The sequence below is a fragment of the Pholis gunnellus genome (genome assembly GCF_910591455.1).
Source record: "Pholis gunnellus genome assembly, chromosome: 15".
NCBI lineage: Eukaryota > Metazoa > Chordata > Actinopteri > Perciformes > Pholidae > Pholis > Pholis gunnellus.
Window position 1 is genome coordinate 8,167,107 of NC_136542.1, and position 12,589 is coordinate 8,179,695.

At 45.2% G+C, this 12,589-nt stretch overlaps 1 protein-coding gene across 4 annotated transcripts in view; it reads left to right on the forward strand.

The window, feature by feature from the left end:
- Positions 1–11,475, forward strand: part of fermt2 (FERM domain containing kindlin 2) — a 34,207-nt gene extending 22,732 nt beyond the window's left edge. For 2 of the 4 annotated variants that reach the window (XM_079174232.1, XM_079174234.1), the window contains 12 exons: positions 1,247–1,472; positions 1,627–1,729; positions 2,335–2,442; positions 5,074–5,208; positions 5,783–5,832; positions 6,284–6,408; positions 6,541–6,647; positions 6,743–6,961; positions 9,214–9,234; positions 10,409–10,533; positions 10,667–10,808; positions 11,267–11,475. In XM_079174232.1, coding sequence (XP_079030358.1) covers positions 1,247–1,472; positions 1,627–1,729; positions 2,335–2,442; positions 5,074–5,208; positions 5,783–5,832; positions 6,284–6,408; positions 6,541–6,647; positions 6,743–6,961; positions 9,214–9,234; positions 10,409–10,533; positions 10,667–10,808; positions 11,267–11,440 — 1,535 coding nt within the window. In that variant the 3' untranslated portion in view covers positions 11,441–11,475. The remainder of the gene's footprint in view (positions 1–1,246; positions 1,473–1,626; positions 1,730–2,334; positions 2,443–5,073; positions 5,209–5,782; positions 5,833–6,283; positions 6,409–6,540; positions 6,648–6,742; positions 6,962–9,213; positions 9,235–10,408; positions 10,534–10,666; positions 10,809–11,266) is intronic. The other 2 variants (XM_079174233.1, XM_079174235.1) reach the window with 1 other exon arrangement.
- Positions 11,476–12,589: the final 1,114 nt, after the last annotated feature.

The following is a 12,589-nucleotide window of genomic DNA, read 5'->3' on the forward strand; positions in this document are numbered from 1 at the left end:
TTGAGGTCACAGTGATGATGTTTATTGGTCCATAATCTTATATACAGGCCACAGCCAATAACAGAAATGTTTATAAAAATCCGATCCACTGGAGACACTTTCATTTATTGACAACCCTCTCATGGTTTACTTCTGGTCTCAACAGCCCATGGTGGTCCAGCTCCATCCATCTAAGCCCTCTATGAATCCCCAGTGTGGGAGCATTAGGGAGTCAAGTCATGTTCACATTCTTTGTGCCTTTTCGCCTGCATTGGAGTCAGTAAACAGGATGGAGGAGGCCTAGTTGTGTTTTTAATGGGCTGCCAGCTTTCACCTTATACACGCTCTCGCTGGATATTTGGTTATTCCTCAAGAGACCCTTTGGGAGATGGAAGTACTCTCCGTGACCTGATGCACTCGGCATTTGGGAAAAGACCTTGAAAACAAAACGAGAAACAACAAACGACAAGCTCCCCCCAAAAGGGATGCGTGGCCATAGCCAGCACCCTGTTCTCATGACCTCAGCTCGCAAACACACGCGCACACTCGCAAACACAAGCCGAGCCCACTTCCTGGTTTCTGAAGGGATTTAGCGGTTTAGCCAGTGTTGCTTCTTGACCTAGACCCCACAGAGGGAGAGAGGGAATGTGGGGCTACGGTTCCAAAAATACTACCGTAAGGCCATCCAACAGGAAATGCACACAGCTTCTCTTTGGTGGTTTGCTGACGTATGAAGACTAATTTAAACGGAAAAGGAGAATATACATCTTAAACATCCACCCCTCTCTTTGCGTTCCCCCTCTCCTCTCTGTGGCGACTCGTGTGGTAGTTTGCTGTGTGCAGTGCATTCCTGCAGGTTTCTTGACTGCGAGTAAGTGGGTGATCATGCTCTGCGTCATCTGCATGCTGATCCACATCAATCCCGCCATCAGCAGGAGGACATGGTTGAAGCCGCTCATCTGCAAAGTGTTGGCTGGTAGTCACATGGTGTTGTTGACCGCTAGCTGGCCCGGCTAGGGTGCGTGTGCGTGTGCGTGTGTGTGTGTGCTTTTTGAAAAGTGTTCACTACCTTTTCCCCTGGTGCTGTTTTTGTTGATGAACAGTAATTGTGAATATGCACTCCATTGCTTTAAAATGGTAATATTCATTAGATTTTTTTTTGTAGAATTAAAAAAAGTATGTATGTTGAATTGTTCCTTTAATGAATATGATTTCTTTTGGACATCAGTGATCTGTTAGGGACTGACTGATGACTGTGTGTTTTCAGGGAGCATCTACTCCAGTCCAGGCTTGTACAGTAAGACTATGACCCCCACCTATGACTCCAGAGACGGCAGCCCACTGTCGCCCACCACCGCCTGGTTTGGGGACAGCCCCCTCTCTGAGGGCAACCCCAGCATCCTCGCTGTCAGCCAGCCAATCTCCTCTCCAGACATCTTGGTCAAACTCTACAAGCCCCAGTCTCTGCTGGACAAAGCCAAAATCAACCAGGGGTGAGATGACTTTGCTTGGTGGTTAGAGATGGTTTGGGGAAACTGCTCAGAGTCAGAAATGCTGCGGTGGATTGCAATACATATTTAGGGCTGTGCAGCTGTTCAGGCTGCAGAGAGTTTGTTTCAGACGACATTGTATTCACTGTCTGTGCAGGTGGTTGGACTCATCCAGGTCTCTGATGGAGCAGGATGTAAAGGAGAACGAGGTGCTGCTGCTGAGGTTTAAATACCACAGTTTCTTTGACCTCAACCCTAAGGTATGTCCCATAGACGATGCAGTACAATGTGAGTGAGCACAACCAGCATAGATACTTAAACTGGCAAGTTAGTTAGAGTGTTTATTAAAAATCATTGTAGGGATTTTAGCCTTAAAAGTATATGATTTATAACAACATACTGACGACCTAAAGGGGAACTCGACTGATTTTACACATCAAAGTCTGTGTACAGGTCTTGGGGAGTACTGCTGCACATGTGAAAAAGTTGTACAAAGCTTTTTATGGCTCCAGAGGGAGCTGCACGGAATCTGAGAAAAGAATCTGGCGACGTGGAGTTGGAAAGAAGCTCACCAGACCTCCGTAGCCCACTCCTCATCTCTGCTTGCGGCTATCGGCTGAGGCTATATTAGCCGCTAATGGCATAACGATTTTAAAAATGTTTTAGTTGGTCTGCCAATGTTATGCTAAATCGGTGCAGTGCTCGTCTAAGTAGACTATTTAAAAGTCGGTGGACATACAACTCCTAAACCAGTTCCTCACACAAATCTAGTGTGTGTCCTGTGTGTATGAGAGAGTGAGACAGTCTGTTTTTACTCACTGTTTGTTTGCATGCACGTTAACCTCTGTGTCAAACCTCTCCACAGTATGATGCCATCCGAGTGAACCAGCTCTATGAACAGTCCAAGTGGGCCATCCTGCTGGAGGAAATTGAGTGCACGGAGGAGGAAATGATGATGTTTGCTGCCCTGCAGGTAAAGAGACTGTGTGTGTGTGTGTGTGTGTGTGTGTGTGTGTGTGTGTGTGTGTGTGTGTGTGTGTGTGTGTGTGTGTGTGTGTGTGTGTGTGTGTGTGTGTGTGCGTGTGCGTTTGTGTGCGCGTGTGTGTGACTGTGCCTGCTCTACATTTTCCTGTTTCAGCATTCAATTGTCACGGTCTGAAGACCTGCCGTTCTCTTTTCATGGGGAGATGGGCACATTGCCTTCTCAACCGAAAGCCAATGAATTCGGCGGGCTACCAGCCCAAAGCAGAGACATATGGCTGCCAGCTCTGCTGCACGCATGCTTAAACTTGGCTGTTTCACATTAATACAGAATGAGTTAATGGGAGCATTATTATTATGGGAGCTTCTCAATATGTTTTTTTTTTACTCATAGTTAATAGAAAAAAGGGTCATTAGCCTTTTGAACCCAAAAAAATGTATATATGAATAATTGATTACAATTAACTTGAAAGACATTAATGCATTTGCTTCACTTAGTTAATTAGAGTGTCAGGCCGAGTGAGTCATCATGACAAAGAACTAAAAACATGCCGTTTAATTGAAATTCTCTAATTTTCATAAATGTTCCTGACTTTATACAATAACCTGTAGAAATCAGCATCATATTCTTCCAACATTAAATTCTCTCCCTAATACCAAAGGATTTCAAGCATGTTTGCATACTGGGCCAAGGCTGTTGGCTTTATGTGACCGAGTAACTTCTACAAACCTGCAGCCACTCGTACAGAGCTGATCTGGCCTGGATTTTGGAGTCTCTGGCACAAGTTTCTCTTTTGAAACACGTTTAATGGAGGATCAAGAGGAGGAGAAATGGGGCGCAATGGAAGTGATATACAGATGTGAGCCCCCTTTAGCCCCCTGTAGTCTCTGGGTGGTGCCCCTGCTATTTCTGAGCCTCGTAAACTGTGGGTGCCAAGACCTGAGGACGCCACTCTGTCCTCACCCCCGGGGTAATTATAGAGCATCTAGGGCCACAGGACCCAGTGCCTCGGCCCCCAGCGCTACACTATCGTATAGATCCACTCACATTCCTCTCACACACTCTGAGGTGTTAGGTGTGTTTCATCAGACCAGCTCTTACACTTAACTGGTTTCTTGTTACTCTTCCTGAGAGAGAAATGCTAATCCGAGTCGGGTGTTTAGACTGTCTGCTACTCTGTTGCTACCGGTCTGTTAGCACGTTTGCCAGCTACTGCTATGTTTCAGCTGGCTAGCATGAGCTCAGGGATTTGTTGCTAATGTTTCACCGGTGAGAGTGGATACACGGAGTCTAAATACAGAGCAGTGATTAACCACGTCCAGTATGTTGCTGGCTTGTATTAGCATGCTATCACCTGGACGTTTTACTTTGGCGGGACATTGAAATGAGGTAATCGGGAGTCGAGAACAGTAACTGACCTCATAGTCACAGACTTGGGTGACATGTTGTGCTTTAAACCTCAGCAGATAAACGCGTACATTCAGCCACTTATGCAGACAAACCGGAAACGAGCCCCCCAGTGTCGCCGTTTTTTAATCTAATTTTTTTAAAGACTCTTAAAGTGTAAGAGGCAGATGAATGGAGTGTCATGGCGAGCCCTTTGTCCCACATTCTGAAACCTTAGCGGGCTACAGCCTCGCATATCTCACTCAAACTCTCCCTTTGTGTCTCTCACTCTCTCGACAGCTGTTCATTCATATATTGGTGGGGGCTTGACATTATAACTACCATTTGTCAACAAGTTGTATTTAGTGTCTGTGACTCACACAAAGAGGTAAACACGGCTTGGTTTTCAGTTCATCCGGATGAATTGGTGGTTCCAGTGGTGTGTTTTCCTCACATATGTTCCCAGTAAAATACATTTCCTAGCCTGTTACGATTCAGAGACACGTTGAGAACACATTGCTCAAAACCTTACCCCTTATTTCTCTCAGGGAATTATCACCACCGACCTCTTAATCTTCCTCATCCTGAAACTAGTCTCCTCCTCTTCATCTCCTCCAAAGATGAGGGTCCTTGATTCATCGCTGATAAACTCAATGGTGCATACTGGCAGCACTCACTGACATAGATGCCAACACATCTTAAAGTATTTACGTGGCTATTATCACAGACCAAGTAACTTTTATAAGAAGAAGTTGGAGGGTTTGTGCACCGGTAGCACACACAGCAGGGAACTTTATAGAAATCAGCAAAAGTGTTGACGAAGGTGTTGGAGGTGGAGATCGACTTTTCGAGCAATTGCCAGCTGTTCCCTCTTCCGTTACTTTAAGTCAATCTCTTGAAACCTTGTCCACAGCACCACAGACCTAGCTAGCCACCGTACTGAACGTGTTTATCACAAAGGAGGATGTTAAGAACATTATTCTTACATTTCTCTGAATGAAACTAGTTCATATGCATGGCTAGGAAGTCTAAAAACACAAGGGCAATATATTTGAGGTCTTCTAGATCGTGAAAAGGTTTGAAGTTTGACCAAAAACTAGAAAGTCTGACCAAAAACAAGAACATTTCCATTAAAGGTCTGAAATAAAAACAAAACCTGGTTAAACACAGTAAATAAAGTGCTAAAATATGATATAAAAATGAGCCTAACTGAGGTTATCTCCTTCTTTTCCTCAGTACCACATCAACAAGCTGTCAATCATGTCTTCAGACAACCACATGAATAACAGTGAGAAGGAGGTGGATGAGGTGGATGCAGCCCTGTCAGACCTGGAAATCACTTTGGAGGGAGGGAAGACGTCCAACACACTGGTATGACAACACCGCCTCATCTCCTCTTTCACTGTAGGAAATACCTTCTGGTTGTGCATCACATGTACTGGGTTCCAAAGTCGTCGTGTGAATTTATTATTTCCCCAATTGCAGCAGCTTGACAGTGTGCTTGGACCTTAATGTCTCCACTGTATTCTGAACAGTGAAGTGTCCTTTCATCAGCTGTATTAAACAGGAAGTTTAATGATTTTCAATGGAAATGCTACATTTCACACAGTTCTTTATGAGGCCTTCGTCTGACAAGAACCTGGGTGTGTGACATGTTTGACACTTAAACAAACCCAACAAAGGCTACATGTTGCATGGATATGTTGTAAATATATACGTGTCCTTTTATTAAAGCCGCCTCTCCGCAAGAACTTGTTACGTTTATAAAGCTTATCGGAGGAAACTGCGCTTTGAGATATTACATAGGACGTGTTGTCTTTCGCAAAACTACGGAGCATTAAAACTGTACAGATATGAGCCTGAGGTCAATGTTTTTGGTTAACCATGTCCTTGTAGTGCTTTATATTGTTTTATACTAACAATGTGTTTTTCCCCTTCCCTCTAGGGTGACATCACATCTATTCCCGAGCTAGCGGACTATGTCAAAGTCTTTAAGTAAGTCCACATCCAGAGCTACCAGCCAACAGTGATCGAATGCGTACATTTGTCCAAAACATGTTGAGGTCTCTCAGAGAATCTGGAATTGACATTTTCTGGCTAAATGAGAGAGCTGTTGCCTGCTTTGCATGATGTAATAAGATGCATTGTTTGCCAACAGGACATTTTCAAAATGATTACAGTTGGACTGAGCATATTTTTACTCATATTATTTGTTTGGCTTTAAGCCTTTGCTGACTAGCAGGTGGCCCCTGGGGTGATTGTCTCATTAAATGTATAAACCATAGGGGGGTGCGGGCGGGGGGGGGGGGGGGTGATATCAAGAGGCGTTTCCTCTTTTAATGGTTTTCCATTAATGTTCACATCCAATGCTGACTTTGCACTTGGGAAGCTCTTTTTCTCCTCTCTCTCTTTTGTACTCACTTAAGATCTTCTCTATATGTTCCAGACCCAAGAAGCTGACACTGAAGGGCTATAAGCAGTACTGGTGCACATTCAAGGATATCACAATTTCCTGTTACAAGAGTAAAGAGGAGGCACATGGGACACCTGCTCACCAAATGAATCTAAGAGGTGCAAACTCGCACAAAAAAAGAAATGTCATTTCATGCCCATGCAAGAATGCAATGCTTATTTTCTCTGTCTAAAGAATGCGTGTGAACTTTGACCTCTTCTTCCGCCCCTCATTTCGGCTTCCACGTGTAGGTTGTGAGGTAACTCCAGATGTTAACATCTCGGGTCAGAAATTCAACATCAAGTTGCTAATCCCAGTGGCTGATGGCATGAATGAGATCTGGCTTCGGTGTGACATGGTAAGACTGAAGTTAGTAAGCCATTCATGGTTATTTCTGGTCCTTTTTTTAGCAGGTTGTTTTTTTGATCACCAGCGTTTAACTTTCCTCTCCAGGAGAAACAGTACGCCCACTGGATGGCTGCATGTCGCCTGGCCTCCAAAGGGAAGACCATGGCCGACAGCTCTTACAACCTGGAGGTCCAGAACATTCTGTCCTTCCTCAAGATGCAACACATGAACCCCGACCCTCAGTTCATTGAGCCAATCACCACCGATATCAACCCAGAATGCCTGGTGTCCCCGCGCTACCTGAAGAAGTACAAAAACAAGCAGGTAAGCCACGCAGGCCGTGTTTCAGATGCACAAACCCTCTGAATGCGCTTTAGGGCTGTACACGGGGAAGGTAAAGGGTGTAGTCTCAAAAGAGACAGACATAGGGACGGCGACTATTTGCTATGCTGTGTCTTTTGTGTGAGGCTGTTTACTGGTTTGATGAATCGGTTGTGGGGTTAGATGTAGCAGCTTCTGATGCTTCCCAGATGGGCACCTCCTGGTATCGGGCTTGTCTTGCATTGGAATGTAGCCTCCCTCTCCTCCCCCTCCTTTACTCTCCTCCTTCCTCCTCCTCCTCCTCTTCCCTCCGTTCCTCTCCCCACCCGTCTGTCCAGAGGGGAAACCAGGACAGCAGACGTCCAAACCACTCAAAAATGCTTACAGTAGAGTTGCTCATGTCGGACCGTAACGGATACTCTCTCTGCTCTCGGCCTTTGTGCTTGTAGCAAGCAAGCAACAAACATCGTTATAACCAGGTGTGGAATTTAAGCACTAAGAATCAATTAACTTTCTTGTAAACGTTAAGGAAAATTCTACAATGTGCTCAGCAGATTTGCATGTAAGCAACAGGCTGGTGTGTGTGTGTGTGTGTGTACATTGGAACAGCTGAGTACACGGCTGCCATAGCTGTGTGAGTTGGGGATGGGTGAGGGATGCAGGGAGGGGCGGGGTGGTTGCCTCTCCATAGCTCACTCACTCGGTCTGGTTTTGTTTAAGTTGTCGTCGAAAAAGTGGAATGTTGCCGGGGGTCGGAGGGATGACGGGAGGGTGTTGGTACCGTAAGCGATGACTCAGAAATGGTCTGGATGTCTAGAGAGAGAGAGAGAGAGAGAGAGAGAGGTAGACAGAAAGATGGGCGACAGCATGTCTTGTTGAGTATAATAACAATACAAACCAGACTTGTTCATCGTACCCTTTGATACTGAACTCGTCCTTGACCCATTCATATGGGACCGCTGTCACAGGGTAATCAACTTTAGTTCCACTTACAGTGCTGCTAAAAATAGGAGTTAAACCCAAAATAACAGAAGTGCCAAATGAAGTTTCAGTTCTCTCTTTCTCTGAATGTCTCATTTTCTCACTGTTTTAGTAGTTGGGAAATCCCATGAATGTAGTTGGGGTCAATGTCATGACACCAAACCCGAGGAGTGACCCAATCATCAGATGATGCACGTTGAACCATTCAGACTAACCAACCTGTGGATTTAACCGAAAGTTAAAACACAATGCTGAGATTTCCCAACATATTCTACACTTAAAAAAAACTCCTGTGTCGTTTCCAGGCACAATACATTGCCTGGAATAGAGGCTAGCTTGAACAGGGGGGAGTATTAGCTCAGCAGGGTGTGTGTCCATCTGGGGCCGTGGTTCTTTGTGGTCCGGCTCCAGTCTCTCTCATAATCCCAGCCCGGTAGGGGGGGTATCCCCAGGCATACAACATGAAAGAGTAGTGGCCTATGTACAGTATGTGTATGTACCCGTGTCACACACACACACACGCGCTCCTGTAGTGGGCGTGGGGCATCAGGAAATGAGCCGTGCCTGGGAATGCTGCGCGGGAAAACTGTCTGGGGGGGGGGGGGGGGAAGCCTGTTAGCTCTCAGTCAGCTGTGACCCCTCCCCATCGCCCTAAAATTGGACTTCCTGTTGCGAGACCGGTCCGAGGAGACTTCTGTGCTGCAGCTCCCAGCGGATACACACGCAGGAATTTATTGTTTTTTTTTAGATTTCCTAGACCGGTGTGGTCTCTGGCCAAAATCGATACATTTACACAAGAGAAAACAAGCGTTGAGGACACTCCAATAAACTCTGGACTACGGAGACATAGCACTCCTACGGCTTGGCGCTTGCAAAAGTGTGCCGCTTGATGCATGCCGCCATCCTGTGGATGAAAGGGGAAGTAAGGAGAAGATTGTTTTAATGGCCCGTTATAAAGTATGTGCAGCTCCAGTGCCTTCTTACCTAATGTTGTGTAATCTTCCTCTTTTTCTCCTAAAATAAATGACTGCCGCTGTGCTCTCCTCCCTGTTGTTGCTGAATACTGCATGATCTCCAGACTCCACAGGCCCTCTCCCATCTTTTTTTGTGAATCTTTTATTACAATTGTGGCCTCCTACTTTATTGTTTTTGATCTTTCCTCCCTCGACATTGATCTTACTTGCTTGTTCTCTTTGTCCAACCTTTCTTTCTTTTCTCTCTTCTTGTATGCATCTCCTTCCTCCCTCCTCCCCCCCCCCACCTCCCATCTTCAGCCAGGCTCTGTCAGGGACTTGGTAAGTTGAGTTGTGTGTCCACTGGGTGCCTCGTAAGCCTTAGAGACATGGATGTGCATGTGTGTATAAACTCTGAACACTTTTTTTTGTGTCCGGTTTGCCTCACCTAACCAAACGTAGTGCAGCTGTGTAACGTGTCACGGTAGAGTAGATGGAATCCTTCTTGTCGGTTTACTTTGTTTGTTTGTTGCGTGTCACTAGCTCTAATGTTTTCAGTGTGCCACAAGACGAGCAGATGACACAAAATGCTATTGATACAACATTGAGACATCTGTATTTTGTAAAGAGAGATGGTAGAAAAAGCCCCACGTTCAGTAAAATAAATGGACCATGCTGGTGTTTTACATGTTTTAGCCCATTTAACAGCAGTTCCATTTACCATTAATGTGGAACATTTATCATTGAAATTCACAAGTTTTTAGATTAAGGGAAGATTCAATGTGTTTTGAGTTATGGGCTTTATTATCCCGCCTGTAGAACAGAAACTTGCTGAAGTGAAGTGATCCATCACAAAATAAAGATGTTATTCTAATGCAGTTGAATCAAAGAATGTTCATTCTGAACACCAACGAAATGATCAACCTCATTAATTAATTTTCCTCAATCTGTGATTATTCTAAAGAGGCTCAAGTGTCCAATGCCTGACAGTAGCTGACTGTAACATGTGTGAGGTTGGCAAAAAGTTCACACAGTGATGGATTACTTCTTGCTGACTCTGCATGTCTCTGGTACCCTGCTCATCCAGTGGAATTCATTGATCAAATGTTCAGCTGCAGCCCGACAGAAGGAGGATGTAGGGACAGTCTGAGAATACACACACGCATGCACACTCTCACATTAACCTTAGTCTGGCTCCTCAGTGGGCTCATAGGTTAATATTTGTTTGTCTGTAGCAGTGTGAAGTAGAGTTTTCCTGTGACAGCCCCCTGCTTATTGGCTGACACTGTGTGTGCTGATGGCTTTATGGAATTAGCCACAGCTTGTTTACTGTGTGTGTGTGTGTGTGTGTGTGTGTGTGTGTGTGTGTGTGGATTTGGGTGCATCAGAATGTTGAAGTTTGGTGATGGGATGCACTTGTTTACGCTGGGTAGTGCGTTTGTGTTTGTCTAGGCTCAAATAGCGGGAGCACACTGACATGTCACGTGTGTAATGTTTGCGATTGTGTTTTTGTCAGATTTCAACCCGGATCCTGGAAGCCCACCAGAATGTGGCCCAGATGAGTCTCATCGAGGCCAAGATGCGCTTCATCCAGGCGTGGCAGTCCCTGCCCGAGTTTGGAATGACTCATTTCCTCGCCAAGTAAGCTGATGCGTCTTTACACTTATACACCCCCCCCCCCCTTCAGTTGTATGTGCTGACTCACATGTTCATTTGATCTGCACAGTTTCATTTCACAGTGGACTCTCTGCTGCTTCTTCTTCTTCTTCTGCAGGTTTCAGGGTGGAAAGCGGGAAGAACTAATGGGCATCACTTATAACCGCCTGATCCGGATGGATGCGAGCACTGGAGATGCTATCAAGACCTGGCGCTTCAGCAACATGAAGCAGTGGAACGTCAACTGGGAGATCAAGATGGTAGGGAACCCATTGAATATGAATATTTAAATTTCATTGGTTTTGTTGAAACAATAAGTGGATTTAAGGGGAAGTCTATTGATTTTGCAGACCAACGTTTCCCTACAGGTCTCTGGGATTAATACTGTTACATGTGGAAGAAATCTGCTGAAATTGCCCTTATGTGATGTCATTCGAGTCAGTGTTGAAGATTTTGAAAGAAGTTTGAAAAGGAAAACTATCTGAAATGATCCGACTACTGTAGCCTGCTGCTAATCTCTGCTTGAGGCTCTAGCATACAAGAATCTCCAACTGTACTGTTGGCCAAGCTGCATTGTGGGTAATGTGGGGGCTAGTTTTGACAAGGAAGGAAGAATCTTTTGGTTTTGTATTGTTGGGGAAACAAACGTGTTAACGTAACACAAATCCGTCTCGCCCGCTTTCATTGACGCCCGACGTGCTCTGCTCCGTGTGCTCAGGTGACGGTGGAATTTGCGGACGAGCCCAGTCTGTCTTTCATCTGCGCCGAGGTGGACTGCAAGGTGGTCCACGAGTTCATCGGCGGCTACATCTTCCTGTCCACGCGCGCCAAGGACCAGAACGAGTCTCTAGACGAGGAGATGTTCTATAAGCTGACCAGCGGCTGGGTCTGAGCGGCCCCCGACCACCAGGGGCCAACGATTGTAGGTCAGGCGCCAGGAGGGGAGAGGCTGGGGGGGGCGGGGGGGTCAAACCACCATGAATGGGGTTTATTTTATCCTACTATCTTTTTCCAGTCCGTTTAATTGTTTGGAGCTGTGCCGAAGAGTCCAGAGCAGCGCTACAATTACAATAGCTGACACCATTTTCATTGTTATAGTCTTTTTTTTGCATTAACGCTGACAAGGTCTTTTGTTACAAAACTAATATTCTGGTGAATGCAGTAAAGATGACCTTATGAACCTAAACCCCTGTGGTCGAGCAGAAGCCGAACACAAACCTCTGTCCTCCTACGTCCTCCTCTCCTCTTGGACTGATCACCATCAACTAACGTCCATGACAACCCGTTACAACCAATCAAACGCCAGATTTAATCCCAAAGAATCTTCTTTTTTTTTCTCTCTCTCTCTCTGGACTAAAGGAGCTGACGTCAAACTGTCATTAAAGCATCATAAGCGCCACTGATACTTACAGTTATATTGAATTATTTATCCTAAAAGACGGACTTCATCAAAGAGTCCGATCCAAACGCTTATCTGTGATCAGCAGAGGCGCCTGGTCGCAGCACTACATGTCCATCCTCTAGCCACTCTATGAAGGGTTCGGTCTCTTTGAAGTCACATGTAAGCACTTCTACAGTATACAGTCCTGTTAATGAATAAGCTGATGTTGAATTTCCTTTTGCTTTTGATGTCCGCTGTCTTTGTTTTTCGGAGCTCGTCCGGAGCGATTGTCTCCTCCGTGTCGAGTCTCTCCAGTGGATTCTCATTGTATTAGCTGACAGGTGTGACAATGAGAGTTTTGTTTTTGTATTTAATAGGCTGCGTATAGTGAGCATGTCTGAAAACAACACACTACAGTTTAGGGCACCGGGATGAGTGTCCTGTGGGTTTGAATTTTAAAAAATCAATAAAAAAAGTCATCTTAATAAGTCATTAGCTCTAGTGTTCAGTGTTTCTAAAGTTTCTTGAAAACCTTTCTGGATGGTGTGTTGAACTAAGGTAGAGGACTTAATGTTCATGTGTATTTAAAATATCTCTCATCCTTTGTTTTTAGAACTATTTGAAGACTTTATGACTTTTCAAGATGTCCGTTGTTTCCCG